This window comes from Notamacropus eugenii, chromosome 2, assembly GCF_028372415.1.
Source record: "Notamacropus eugenii isolate mMacEug1 chromosome 2, mMacEug1.pri_v2, whole genome shotgun sequence".
NCBI lineage: Eukaryota > Metazoa > Chordata > Mammalia > Diprotodontia > Macropodidae > Notamacropus > Notamacropus eugenii.
This window is the reverse complement of record NC_092873.1, coordinates 252,282,365-252,297,371: the sequence shown is the minus strand read 5'-3', so window position 1 is coordinate 252,297,371 and position 15,007 is coordinate 252,282,365. Positions and strand designations below refer to the sequence as shown.

Sequence of the window (15,007 nt, the reverse complement as noted above, 5' to 3'; positions counted from 1 at the left end):
AATATCTCCAGTATACACTCCCTCCCCCCTCTAATACTGCTTTCACCCTGCTGCAGGCCTTTATCATCTCATGTCTAGAATACTGTCACTAGGTGGTCTTCCCTACTTTTCTCTTTCCATTCCAATCTATCCTCCACTCAGCTGTCAAAGTGATCTTCTCAAAGTACAGGTCTAACCATGTTACTATTTCTGTTTGATCAACTCCAGTGACTCCCTATTGCCTGTAGGATCAAACATAAAACCCTCTGTTTGTCTTCTAAAGCACCCCCCCCCCCCAACCTAGTCCCTTCCTATTTTTTCAGTTTTCTTATGTTTTACATACTACTGCCCCACCTCATACTATGGGATCCAGTAACATTGGTCTACTTGGTGTTCCTCATGCCAACACTCCATTTTTTTACTCCAGACATTCTTTTACTGGCAATTCTCTATGCCTGGAACTCCCTGTGTCCTTTTCTCTGTCTCTTAATTTCCCTGGCTTCCATCAAATCTCAGCTAATGCCCCACTTTCTGTAGGAAGTCTTTTCTGATCCTTCTTAATGCTAGTGCCTTCAGATGGTTGATTATCTCCAATTTATCCCATTTATACCGTGTTTGTACGTAGTTGTTTGCATATTATCTCTTCCATTTTAATGAGAAGTGGAATTGTCCTTTTTCTTTATATCCCCAGAGATTAGCACAGTGCTTGGCACATAGTAGGTGCTTAATGTATGAATTGAATGACTGATCATAATCTCTTATCAATACATGAATACATCTTTCTTCAAGACTTACTACACCTAACCCTGTGCTTCGTCCTTGTGATCTTTATTCCCTCCACTCTTCCGTTCTTTCCCAGCCTATCACACCTGTACTGACTATATTCTCCTCTACTCCCTGTCAAGACCCCTTCATAAACCAACTCCACTTTATATATTACTCCATCCTTGAACCCCTTGCTCCCTTGTCCTATCCCTGATCACTTCCTACCAAAAGTCAATTCCAGATGGCTCCATCATCTGCACTTGTTCCTATTCATGGGGATGAACAGAATTAGAGAAAATCATAAAACCAGGCTGATTACACAAGCAACAAATTTGTATCTAATTTCAACTGGTCCTTCCCTGCAGCAAGACAAAAGTTCTGCTCTCATTAATGTTTTCTATCCCACTCCTCACAGCAGCTATCCCAAACATTCTCATCTTTCTTCAAGCCTCCCCAGGCAAGATTCTCAGCTGAGGAACTCGCTTCCTACTTCCTTGAAAAACTTGAGACTCTTTGCCTTCCTTTCTCCTCATCTCCCATCATTCAGAAACCTTCCTCTAGCCTTCCTCACACCGATCTCAGATAACGAAGTGTCTTCTCAAGGCTCAAATGAATCCCGCCTCGTCCCTGCCCTCCTCCCCCAGCAGGGGGCCCTCCGTACCCCCCTTTCCCCTCCGCGATCTTCAGTCTCTCTCGGCTGACCCGCTCCCCAGCAGGGCCTGTCCCGGCGCTAGGCCCACAGGGGCTCTCAGTAAATGCTTATTCCTACGTCAGTATTGCTCAAGCCTCTTTGTCCGGAGGCTGCTTATGTGGAGAAAGGACTGAATGTTCTCTCGACGGCCCTTAGCTTGGCGGGCGAAACCGGCTAAAAAAACGTTTGCTAAGCACGGCATGAACGAGCTCGCTGGCCGCGGCCGCCTCCGTTCCTCCAAGCCCAGACGGACCCGGGGCCTGCCGAGGCTTTCCTCCCCCGCAGCTCACTCACCGACCCGGGGGAAGGGAAACGGGCCTGCCTTTCGGAAAGGACCCGGAGTGTGTTGTAGTTACTCCTCGGCAACTCGGGGAAGCCGTTCCCATGGGACCCAGCAACTGTCCCCGCCTCCCAGCCTAGGCCACCCTCCCCGGGGAAGATCGCGCCTGCGTCTCAAGCCCCGAAACCCAAGCCTGAGCCTGGAGGCCGACAGGTGAGTTAGAAAGTTCAGGCTTCACAAAGCTCGGAGCGCGCCGGCCCACAATGCCACGCGGGGCGGGGCCGGGTCCCCGGGGCGGGGCGGGGCCTCTGGGGAGGGGAGGGGTCTGGAGAGCGGCGTCCAGAAGGCACTGCGCAGGCGCGGTGGGTAGTGCTTGCCCGGACAGCGGCGTTGGAGGAGGGAACATGGACGATTTCCAGGCTTCCGAGGAGGTGAGGGGTCCGGGGACCGGGGTGGGTGAGCCTCCGCGGAGGGGAGGCGACAGGCGGCGGCGAGGGGGCGAAGGGGGAAGGAAGGGAGGAGCCGGGTCTTGGAGGCTGGGGCGGGGGGGCGCGGTCGCCTGCTTCTCCTTTGTCCGCCGCAGGAGGGGCACCGGCGGCCTCCGCCCCTCTAGCCCCCCAGCCCCGCCTCTGAGCGGACCCCCGAGAGCGTGGAGCTGGGGGTGGGGCGCCCGCAGCCGGATCGGCGGCTCGGAGCCTCGGGAGATTGGAGACGTTAGGGGTGGGGGCATCTCTCCCTTGGGGGCCGGGGGCGGGACGCCCCCCTCCTCCCGAGTAATCGATTTAGAGAGGCTTGGCTGGGGAGCCTCGACCCGCTGTACTGCTAATGCCTATGATAATGATTTAAACACTTGAAAAAACCTTTTGTTTTTACATCTCCCTCCCCTGGTAACCAGGATTATTAAAACAAACACAAAAGGCCGGTCAGCCAAACCGTTCGGTGTATCCTTGGTGTTTGGCCGTCTTGGCGCTGCCCAGTTTCCAAGAAGCCAGCCCAGCCCTCCATGTGCTGGGGGCTGACCGCGGGAAGGTGAACCGAGCCCGCGCTGCTTTGCCGGGAAGCCTTGCAGGATAGCACGCTTTTGGGTGCACAAGTAGTAGTGTGTGCGGGGGACCCGCCCACCTCCTCGAGTGTTTCATGCACCTTAACCATGCATCTATTTTATCATTGATCCGCTTTAAGTAAAGGAATAATAGAAGGGAAGAAGTTCCTCCTTTAGCTCAGCAATGCTGAATCTTATCCCCAATATTATATTTGTAGGGGCGTGGTAGCACAAAGCACCTGTCAGCAGTCTTGATCTTAAAGCAGACTACTCATTCCTTCAAAACAGCTTTTCTAACTGATAATACTCTGTTTTCAGGGATCTGCTAGTCCAAAGCACCTGCCAGTCTTAAGGTGGACAAAGGCCTCATGCCTTCGAATTTAACGATCCCTAGTTCCTTAAGATCTGTAGTGTCTGCACAGTGCAGAAATGCTTAATATGAAGGGCTTCCTTTGTCTTCCATTCTGTGAGGTACATGCCAGTAGATTTTTATATTTCATTCAGGTTTTGATTTTGAAAACAACAGTCTTTTATTGCTTCTCTCCTAAAATGCTCGAGAATTAATTTGCATAACAGAAGATACTGCTCTATTGCAATAGGTTTGCAGCAATGTATGATAACCATTTAGTGGAATAGTAGCTCTTAACTGTTTGGCAGTTACTCCCGGTGACATTAAATTGCTTTGTTTTGCTTAAAATTCAAACAAAAGGACACATGTCCTGTTGAAATTTATGGGTGAGTTTTTAAAAAGTGCTTACCACCTTTTTTCATTTAAAAGAGTTTGAAAAGTTTGTGTTTTAATAATTAAGATTGAATAGTCTATTTTTCTACCTATGCAACATAATATTTTTTAATACTGATATTAATGATAGTTAAAAGAATATTTGTAAAACTATCTACAAACCAAGGAAAATCCTTAATATGCAGTTGTAATCTTAGGGAAATGACATGGTGCAATATGAATAATGAGTGTACTTTTTTGAAAACTGCATTTTTTCCCCCAACAGTGTGGTCTTTTACAATTGCACTTTCATGTTATCCATTCTGTTTTGTAGTAGAAATTGCCCAGATAAGTTTAAGGAAGGTCTGGGTTCCAGTAACATTTTTGATACATAGTAGTTCTGGCATCCTGGGCAAGTCACTTAACTTCTCAATGTTCTTTGTAACTCCCTTAGACCATAAGTTGCAAAGAAGTGCCAACCTGCAATGGTTGAGGAAGGGTTCCTCATTTTGAGAGTTTCCTGTACCAGTGAAATCACAGTTCTAGTCCTATCCTTTATCCTATCCCTGCTCCCTTAAAAGTTATTTTTAAAGTCTCTTTCATATTCTGGTATGTTGAAATTTGTACAAGCAGCTTTTCTTTTTTTTTCTTTTTTGATTTTTGTTGAGATTTCATGAAAGCTGTTCCTCAAGGGTCATTTAGACTTCTTGGAGCAATAAGAATTTTTAGTTATGTGGTCCTTTCCATTAGCTAGGTGGCTTTGTTTCTAATAAATTGGTTCCTGTGAATACTACAAGTCAGGTAAATATGCAGTCAGTTCTTATCTGCCAGTAAAGAGTGCATTGGTAAATATCTAAAAACAAAAAACCATCTCCTCAGTGTAATTTCTGAGAGGCAAGCAACTCTGTTGGACCAAGGCTGGTAATGATAGCTGGATTTTGGACAGCAACTATTACTTAAAGGATACATACACAGTAAGGAATTTACTATTATCTAGTTGTTGCATGTTTTTCTATTAATAATGATAAGCAGTAAACCTAACTTTACTATGTTTCTGTTGGATTATGTTCATTAGAGTAAAATTTTAAGTTAGCACCTGCTAACTTAAATGCTGCCTCTTTTTAAGATATATGGGTAGATCACAATAAACAACTGCTTGGGAGCTTATTTAAACTAGTAACAGTTTCAAGAAGGTAATACTGGAAACAACCTAGAAAATTCAACCTGATGGTTTCTGACTTCTTCGATTTGGAGTTAGAAGATCTGGGTTCACATTCTGGCTCTGTCATTTGTATAATATTCTGCAAGTAATTTAACCAGACCTTTAAAAATGAGAGTTTTGAATTAGATGACCTTTAAGTCTTTGATAGGATCATAGAATATTGTTATACTTGTATTTAGAGAATGGGTCATGTGGAAAAGTCCTAAAGTTCTGTTCCACTATCTTCTTCTAATGAAGGTAACTGGTTTTCTCAGAGGCTCAGTGCTAACAGTCCTTAAAGCTGTGACAGGTACAACAAACTGAAAAGACTTTTAGTCTTATGACAGTCTATCTTTCTTTTTTGGGGGGTGGAGGGATGGCTAGCCAAGTTTGGAGAGGCTCATCAACAGATTGGATACACAGTAATAATTTTTTGACCACAACATCTTTTCAAAGATAATATACTAAATTGTAAAGCAGTTGGTTGAATTCAGCATCAATGAGGAGGTCCGTCCCATACTGATAAAATCACAGTGTCTTAAAATAAAAACTTCTAATGGTTTTCATTTTCAAAAAAGATTGTTTAAAGCTAGCAAGTCAAAATTTACTCAGTTCACTGTGGCCTTTAAAATGATAGACTAACTTAAAATACTTTTTTTAATAATTAAGCTGTATAATTATAGATATAGTGTGGTTTACACGGTAGAGTCTGACAGTCTTCAAGTTTTGTTGATAATTAAAAACAAAATCAAAATGCCTTTAAGTTCTGCCACAAGTAAGGACTTTGGGAAAGTCATTTCACCTTTGAGTTTTTCCTCCATCTATAAAATAGGGATGAGAGAGAGGAAGAGTTTGGCCTAGATTTCCCTAAGATCCCTTCCATTTCTAAAAATTCTGTAATCATTATCTAACCTTGTATTAAGTGGGAAAACTTCGATAAAGTAGAATTGAATCTTTTACACAAGTTTAATTTTATTTTTTTCTCTTGGCAGACTTCTTTTGTGGTTGATGAAGTGAGTAACATTGTCAAAGAGGTAAGATATAAACAAGGAGTTTCTAAATTTTTAATTAATAGTTGGTTAAGTGGCATTGAAAAAGGTATAGTATGGTCTTCCCCCCATACTACTTTGTATTTACTTTTACATAATTTTTCCTTAATGTGTACATGATCTTTCCTGTCCTCCAATGGAATGCAATCACAGGGTGGCGACTGATTTAATATTTGTCTTTGTATCCCCCAGGGGCACAGTGCCTGCTGGGTCCATGGTATACCCCTACTTCTTGAACAAATGCATTGGCCTCCACCAGCAGGTTGTTCTGCAGATGTTTAAGCCTCATCTGGTAGATCTTTCTCTGTGTGGCCACTGCCCCACCTCACTTCCTTCATCCCTTTCTCTATCCTCCCTTTCTCTGTCCTCCCTTCCTCTCTCAAGTTTAACGGGGTTATACTGAGGAAGGGGAAAGCAGCTGGCTATATTTCCTCTCTTGATCTTGATTGTCAGGCAATTAACATTCTGTATTAAGAAAGAGAATATTTGACAAACTTATTTTAAGTTGTTTCAAGTGGTACTATATATGTTCGCTGTGACCTTCAAAACTTTTTTTAAACATGGATTTCTAAATTATATATGGTGTTTACCCCATACATAAGATGTAAACATTGTATTTAAAAATAATATTTTTACTTACGATAGGTTTGACTTAGGTGCCATAGATGGAAAATTTCATATGTACTAATAGTAAATAAATTTATTTTTTTTAAAAACTTTCTGTAATATAGAAATGAATTTGCTACCAGCAACACCTAATTTGAATATAAAATGAGGTTTAAAAGGAGATGGTAAATTTAATGAGTAAAAGATCTAATAAATTTCATGATTAACTTGTCATCCTTAACTTCTAATTTTTTCAGAACTGACTTTCTAATCTCTGCATTATTCATTTCCTTGTTTCATCAGATAGCTTTTGAATTCTCAACTCTTGCCACTATCAATATTTGCTAATATTTTTACTACAAGATGGTGAGGTTAGATGAAAAAAGAGGTCATGAAAATCAAAACTAGTCCTAATTATTCAATTTCATAAGAGGTTTGTTAAAGTAATTGCAAATTTCCTAAATTTACTTTTCCGTTCCCCCTTTACCACACACGTGGGTAAAGTCGTGGCATACTAGAACTCTAAGAAGTCACATAAGACACACCTTGAAAAGGCAAATTCTGTTTTCCTTAATAGTTAAAATCACCATATGTTAGCATTGAAAATCAGACATTTCCATGTTGCCATAAGTTTATTGTTTTTCTAAATATATCTAGACTAAGAGACCAGTTTATTACAATTATTACAAGAATGTTAATGAAAGCAAAACTAAAAGTGATTGTGATTAATTGGACTAATAATAGTCTGCACTAAAATATACCTTTGTATAGGCAAACACCCTAGGTTAGTGGACTTGAAATTCTAAAACAAAGAAAATTTGATCCCATATGTATCCCTGAGAATTGATAGAAGACTCATGACTGGTATATGGCTCAAGAAGGGCATACCTTATATAAATGGATCATAAGATTATAGATGCAGCTGGAGGAGACTTCTGAGACCCTGAGAATAAAGTAGAAAAGGCAGGTACAGATTAGCAGGATATATTATGATATACTTATGAGAAAATTTGGGAACCAGAAGGGAAGACTTTGACTAGAGCATTTGGGGAAATCAGTGGAGGCAAAAACAGAAGCAGCATCGTAACACAGGGATATACTACAGATCATCTGACCAGAAGAGGAAAGTAAATGCAAAGACCATTGAATTTGGAGTTAGAATACAGGGATTTAAATACTCATGTCCTCTCAATAGTCACTTAACATCTTTAGACCTCTGTATCTTCATCTGTAAAATAAGGGATTTGAAACAGATGACATCCAGTGTCCCCACGTTCAGCTGAAAAACAAAACCATCTTATGATGCTATGAGGAATTGGAAAAAAAAAAAAAGATCTCCAACTGCTACACAGGATTATGGTCATTATGATGGGGGAGGTTTAAATTATTTGGATATCTGCTAGAGTTCTCTATACAAAGCAGAGCAGCTAATAAGTTGATTTCCCTCACCAATAAGTCTATCCTTCAAAATGTGGTTGAGGCAAAATTCTGTTCTGAGTTTGATTCTCACCAGTAAAAAAGAACTGGTTGTTGGGGAGAAAATTGTAGGGAGCTTGAGTAAAGTGGCCATGCCATCTTAGAATTTATGGTAGACTGTGCCTAGCTTTTCTTTTCTTTCCTTTGCTGTCATGCACCTTACATTTTGGGAAATGAGATTTCAAAGGGTTTAGAAAAAAAGGATAGGTGGGATTCCATGAACTAAAATTCTGTAGGGAAAGTCAGCTCAGGTGTGGTGAAATGCTCTCAAGAGTGAATTCTGAAAACACAAATAATTTTCATGAGGGGAAAAGTTAGAGATGTCCAAAAAGACCAGGCATTCATAAAGGTATATATATGGTTTACTTGCCAAATCTCACACAATTAGGAAGGATAGCCAACATAATAAATGAAAGAATCAGGATCCCAGTAGGTCTGTTAGGCAGAAAATTGGGCTGAAACTAATAATATTTAGGATTACAAATTTAAAGCCAGAAAAGAACCTTTTTTATGGATGAAAAACCTTAAGGTGAGAGAATGTGAATGACTTGTCCAATGTCACATAGGTGATGGAGTGAGTGTTCAAATGTGAGACTTCTGACTCCAAATCCAGTGAGTCTTGTATTTAAGTCTTTAAAAATCAACTTCAAATGTACAAGAAGGGGGAGACATAGAAAGCAGTTTTTCTGAAAAAGATCTGATGATTTTAGTATACTTCAAGCTTCAACAGTTTAGGCTATTTTATGAGGAAGGCATTATGTCTAGACTGGGGTGGGGAACCTGTGGCCTTGAGGCTGCAGGTTCCCCACCCCTGGTCTAGGACTGTGAGACCAGAACAGCCCTGCTGTAATCTGGCCTGGTCCGACCCAAAGTATCATAATCAGTTCTAGGGTTATATTTTAGGAAGGATATTGATAAACTGCAGAGTAGCTAGAACACCTCAGCCAAGATTGTGACTATGATTTCATGCTGTAATTAAGGTCACTTGAAGAAATTGTTTAACCTGAAGAAGGGAAGATTTAAGGGGTCAGAGTAGCTCTTTTCAGGTATTTAAAAGACTGTCATTTGAAAGAGATTTATTCCACTTGGTCCTAGAAGGACTAACTAGGAGGGAAGGTGCAATAAGGAAAATTGAGGCTTGAATAAAAAAAACCTTCCTAAGAATAAGAGCTGTCCAAAAGTGAAAGGAGTGTCTTTGGAAGGGAGTGGATCTTCAGGGAAAAGCTACCTAATTATTTAGGATATTTTCTTGGCATTTCTTGTTTAGGTGGAGGCTTCCAACTCTGAGATTCTTTGAGTAGTGGCATATGTTCATTTTAAATATTCTTTTAAAATAATAAAATTAATATTTACTTGTTTGTGTCATTGAAATTTGCAAAAGCCAGATCTGTTATAAGATACTTGGGTGGTTATGTTAACTATACTCTATGCTCACTTCCCTAGGCCATAGAAAGCGCAATTGGTGGTAATGCTTATCAACACAGCAAAGTCAATCAGTGGACCACAAATGTAGTGGAACAAACTTTAAGTCAACTTACCAAGTTGGGGAAACCATTCAAGTACATTGGTAAGAACTTTAAAAAATACATTTAAAGTGAATGCACAGAAAACTGTTACCATCACATGAATTTCTCTAATCAAAGTTTCTCTTTTCTTAAGTGACCTGTGTGATTATGCAGAAGAATGGAGCTGGGCTGCATACAGCAAGCTCTTGCTTTTGGGATAACAGCAGTGATGGTATGAAATTAGTTTAATTTCCTTGTATAAGAATTGCCATTTTCATTCTTACTGAAAGTTCTGAAGATTAGGTTAAGAGAATTTGTTTTAAGTAGCTTTTTTTCCTTTTGATGGAATTAAGTTGCTGTATACCACATTTCCAGTCAAGATTCTAACATTTCTTTGAGTAAATGTTTGAATTATCTGAAAATGTGACATGCTTTATATATGGAGTTTTAAAATTCAAGAAACATTTATTAAATACTTATTTTGACAAGGTCCTGGGGATACAGAACAGTCCCTGCCTTCAAGGAGCTTATAGCCAAATAACTAAGAGATACAACTTTCATCATAGATTCAGTTTTCTTTACTTCTGTCCATTTCTATTTTGTGTTTTTTTTTAATTAAATTTACTATGTTTGAAGCACTGTTGGGTACTTAGAATATATGAATCATATCCTGCTTTAATGGTTGGAGGAGAAACACATAAACAAATACTTATATGGGACAAGGTACTAAGTATGGAAAGGTCTAGGCAAAGAACTGAGAAATTTGAAAGAGAGAATACTTCTAGCTAGTCAGGGAGGTTTCCAGGAAGGCTTCATGGAGGAGGTAGTGCCTGAGTTGAACCTTGAGGGAAAGTTTTCAGAAGACAGAGACTGAGGGAAAATCGATTCTAAGAGTGGATGGTGCTATAAGTGGAGTATGAAGATAAGAAAGAGTAGTCCAGTCTTACTAGAAAATAGAATATGAAAGAGACTGAAATTGGTCATCTCTAAGGGTCCCTTCCATTTTTACATTGTATGAATCTGTGAGCAGAATGAGATAAAGCTAGAAAAAGGGCAACCAGGAGGCTGTGGGTAATGGAGATGATGCTAAAGGAGAACAGTTGATGGAACTGCATATGTTTAGCTTAGAAAAGATACTTAAGGGAACATAAAACTATTTTCTGACAGTTAAAAACTCTCATGTACTGTTTTGCCTCAAAGAGGCAGATTGCAGCTTAGTGTAACGGAAAATTTCTTGACAAATTGAGTTATCTAAAGCTGAAATGGCCTGCCTTAGTAATCCTATGATTCCTTTTCCCTGGAAATCTTTAGGGGGAGGATGGAGGATCACTTGTTGGGGATCTTGTAGAAGGACATTAATTTTTAGGTATAGGTTGGGCAAGATGACCCTCTGAAGTTTCTTCCAGCTTTGAAAAACTATGATTCAGATTTGGGTGGTCTTGTGTAACAGCATTAGAAGGCTTATACTTTATTCATTAGGCATTAGGGAAATTTTTTTGATTAGATGAGCATCAAGTTTCAAAGCAATACATGAAAATTACTCAGGCAGTGATGTGAAGGATGGATTGGAGAGGCAGATAGACTGGAAACAGGAAGACCATTTAGGAGAAAGTTATTAATAGTAGATGAGGTGAGAGATGAGGGCCTGAGTTAGGATAGTAACAGTTCAGAGAGGATGCACATTTTATCTTATGTGAGAAAAGAACAGTAGAACTTGATAACTGTTTGTATATGAGTGGAGGGAAAGAAGAGTCAAAGGTAAATCCTGGGTTATACTCACTGGCTAGAAGTGGAGGAGTTTGGAGGATGAGTAGGTTTTGTGGAGTAGGGGATCTACTGTGCCAGTGGGAAATGGAGGTGGAGATCTCCAGCAAGCATCTGGAAATATAGTCCTGGACCTCTGGGGAGCTTGGGGATTGAAGATGCAGATTTGGAGAGAGAATTGAAGCCACTGGATTGGTAAGATCACCAAAGGGAAGGTATAGAGAAAGAAGTGTGTACACACACACACACACACACACACACACTCACTCACACACACACACTCACACACACTCACACTCTCTCTCTCTCTCTCTCTCTCTCTCTCTCTCTACCAGACCTTTCATTTCATTGGTAGAGGGAACTTCTGGGGTTTTTTGTTTTGCCATGATTCTTACTCTTTATTGGAATGAGATCATTCATACCTTGGATACTCTTGCAGTTGCCCAACATAGTAAACACGACAAACAATCAAATGGATCCAACATGGCTATAAATGCTACATCCCCTACAAAGGAAGGGAGAGCTTTCTTTGTATTTAAACAGTGAAATTGACTGCTTTTGTCCCAAAGCTGTGGGCTTTGAGTCAATGTTAGTCAATGCTAATCAGCTTCAATACTTGTTCTGTCTTAAAAGAGTTGTTTAGGGCTCTGAGAGGTTAAGGGGCTTGGCTGGGGTCACACAGCCCATGTGCCAGAGTTGAAATTTCAACCAAGGCCTTCCTGACTGTGTGAGGTCAGCTCTGCACCCACTATGCCATGCTTCTTGGTACACTCACTTTTATAAGGATAAGGACACAACAGCAGGACCATAGGAGAACCATGGGAGTTCTCACTCCCACTAGTCATACCCAGAAGGAAAGAAGTGGTGGTACGCAGTATCCAAATGTTGCATAAAGATCAAGAGTAAAGACAGAAAAAATTATATCAGATTTAGTAGTAATACCACTAGAAATCTTGGAGAGCCATTTCTTTTTTCAAATTAACATTTTAATTTTTCCTTAAATATTTCCCAATTACATTTTAAAAGAATTTAAAATTTTTTTTAAGTTCTGAGCTCCAAATTCTCTTCCCCCATCCCTTGAGAAGGCAAGCAACATATCAATTAAACATGTGAAGGGATGCAAAACATATTTCCATATTAGCCATGTGCAAAAAAAAAGAAAAGTAAACAAAAAACCATGGAAAATAAACTGAAAAAAGTATGTTTCAGTTCATTGTGTAGAGCAGTTTCATTAAGAGCAATGGAAACCAGATGGAAATGAGTATAGGTAGGTGGTAAGGAGGTGGGCACAAGCCATCCAGCAGTGAAGCTGAGAAGGGACAATGATGACCAGAGGGTGGGATAGTGGAGTAAAAAGAATGTTGTTGGGGTTTTTTTGTTTTAAAGAGGAGATCTAGGTATGTTTATAAGACTTAATGTAAAGCAGCTAGTTAAGATGAAGAGATCAAAGACCCATTAAGTGAGCCTTCTTGGAGCCAGGTCAGGGAGGGAGATGGGACATTAAATGGGGGAGATCAGTTTAGCAAAGAAAGGATGAATTGAGGGCATTAAGAAATGCAAAGGGGAGTTAAGATTTAAAATGATGCTTAAATATATTCTGATCTTACTATATATCAAATAGAAATACCAAAATTATATTGTCCATAGTTCACTGAAAGAACTTTTAAAATTTAAAATGCCTCATGTGCTTTTTGTTGTTTCCACAGGAAGCTGCACTGTCAGATGGGAGAATAAGACCATGTACTGTATAGTCAGTGCCTTTGGACTGTCCATTTAACTTCCTTGGAGTTGTATAGCCTCATTTTTTTTTCAACCATTTCCATTCCATTGTCTGTCTATGTACTGTGAATTCAGCAAATTTTAAAAGATTTTAAAACTATCTTATACTTTAAAATGTAAGAAAAAAAGTCAAAAATGGCCACATTGTTAACATGGGTTGCACATTTCACTTTGTTCACTGTAAGTTGACATATCCAGTATTGTAACTTTATCTTAACTCTTCAATACTTCCAAGTATTCAAAGGTGCTAAAAATGAAATCTGCTGCAGCATGACACTTTTTCTAATTTCTGAAATGATTTATATAACACACTAACATCCCAACTTTATACTTTTCTTAGTAGAGTAATAAATTATTAAAACTCATAAATTGTGGGGGGTTTTCAAGTTGTGTAAAATCAGAATTCATAGTCCTAGGCATCCAGTTGAAAATCAATTGTGGTAACTCATTTGACTGTCATATAATAAAAGGAATATAGAGTGCCTAGAAATGGGGTAATTTGACCTTTTGATTAGGGAAGTGTTAACATTTTATTTCTCAGAAGCCTTAAGAGGTGGTATGGGACTGATAGTGAAATTCCTGGACTGCTAAAGTAGTTAAAAATGTGCATGGGCTGCCACTGAGGCAGCTATTGTCCTGAGCTCAACCACATCAAGGCTTTCCAATCAAAATGACAATTGTAGTATTAGAGCTAGAGGCTGGACCTGTGATTTCAAGCATATAGGAGCTTCCCAGAGGAGGAAACACCTTCCATTGCAGTATTTACACCTCTGCAACTTAGTGTCTTAGTAACCCAGAGCACTGCCACACTAAACACAACCTTCCTGGTTTTGAGGCCAGCTTTTCACTAAAGCATTAGTGAATGTAGTATTGTGTCCTTGCCATTCCAAGAATGTTCAACTGTTTACAAATAAAATAAAGATGAAATTCAGATGACTTTTCAGCTGTTAGGAAGAGGTGGAAATATTTAGCACTAACAAGCAGAAATATACAACTCTAAATCTTTAAAGGAGCTAATTTTGCTCAGTGTTTAGATTTTCTTACCCTGAGTTTGTAAAGGTGTGTGAGAATTAGAGATGACTATGTAAAGACGGAGGTGGACACACCCTTCAATATCTGAAAAACCTAGTCCCTTCTCATACCCTAACATCAAACCTACTTTTTAGGGACTTTTAGAATAAGTATATATTTTTAAAATTTCAACAACTCTTGAGTGGGAAAAGCTACACTTTATTGAAACAAAACCTGAATTCAGTATTTGTAATAAACGAGGAGATGAAGACTGGTGGCTCTCTTCCCTTAAATCCTTCATCTTGAGTGGGCCAAATTAATTTCATATACAAAGAAGAGAAACAAAATAATGAAGTATTAAATCTAGATGCAAATTTGATGGTGGAATGTATAAAAGTTTGTTTATGATCTTAGGATGCACCCCCAAAATCAATGAGATTTGCTAAACGCAAACACCTATTTGTCTGATTTGACATAACACCACCTCTTGAAAATATCAGCCCTCCTCAAAAGTTGTTATAACAACACAGTTCATTAATTTATCACTCATACAATCCTTCCTTGTGGTATACAAGTTTAAATATAATTTTATTTTATAAATATTACAATTTTATTTTAAAAGTCAGTTTGTACTAGTACAAGTCCCTTTCTGTATTTCACAGCACTGTACACCTAGAATCAGGATCAAACGAATAAAAAGATGGCACTGCATAAAATAAATTCCCTTTGACCTAGAGAAGGAATTATTAGAAGATTCTTATCTTTTAAAAATCTAACTTTAAGAAGGTTGATTTCACAATGTTCCTTTAAGAAAAAGTACAGATTTACACAGAAGCAAAAGTGAGAGCTTCTATTGGCTTCCCTGGATAAGAAGAGTTTGGAAAAAAATAATTCCCCAGGCAGTATTTTAAGTTAGATTTGTACACTTTAGTAAACAGTGGTAGTTCAAATATTAGGCTGAACCACTAAACTGTGATTTCTGAAAGTAAAAAATTTATAGATAAACACTGAAAAACATGTTGCATTATAAGCCAAACTGATGAGGGATAGGAAAGAGAGAGTGTTGAAGGAAAAGTCCCAGTCTCTTCAGATCGATATACTGTAATGCTATAAATATTTGGGGCCAATGACATGTTCC

At 39.2% G+C, this 15,007-nt stretch overlaps 1 protein-coding gene across 3 annotated transcripts; it reads left to right on the top strand.

Moving 5' to 3' along the window:
• Positions 1-909: 909 nt before the first annotated feature.
• Positions 910-13,348, top strand: DYNLT1 (dynein light chain Tctex-type 1). 3 transcript variants are annotated; one of them, XR_011974680.1, is made up of 5 exons: positions 1,421-1,928; positions 5,672-5,713; positions 9,254-9,377; positions 9,470-9,547; positions 12,786-13,348. XR_011974680.1 is itself a non-coding variant. In XM_072643816.1 (5 exons), exons 1-5 carry the CDS (start codon positions 2,120-2,122, stop codon positions 12,854-12,856), a joined length of 342 nt encoding a protein of 113 aa, XP_072499917.1. In that variant the 5' UTR covers positions 1,990-2,119; the 3' UTR covers positions 12,857-13,348. The 3 variants fall into 3 exon arrangements, 2 of the variants coding, with proteins under 2 accessions (XP_072499916.1, XP_072499917.1); XM_072643816.1 differs by lacking the exon at positions 1,421-1,928 and adding an exon at positions 1,990-2,146; XM_072643815.1 differs by lacking the exons at positions 9,470-9,547; positions 12,786-13,348 and having other exon boundaries at positions 910-1,928; positions 9,254-9,339.
• The last annotated feature ends 1,659 nt before the right edge of the window (positions 13,349-15,007 follow it).

Excerpts from the sequence above, each read along its gene's own strand:
- DYNLT1 (XM_072643815.1), top strand. The coding sequence starts at position 1,570 with ATGTTCTCTCGACGGCCCTTAGCTTGGCGGGCGAAACCGGCTAAAAAA. Across the intron at positions 1,929-5,671 it reads CTGAGCCTGGAGGCCGACAG|ACTTCTTTTGTGGTTGATGA; the intron begins GTGAGTTAGAAA and ends TTCTCTTGGCAG.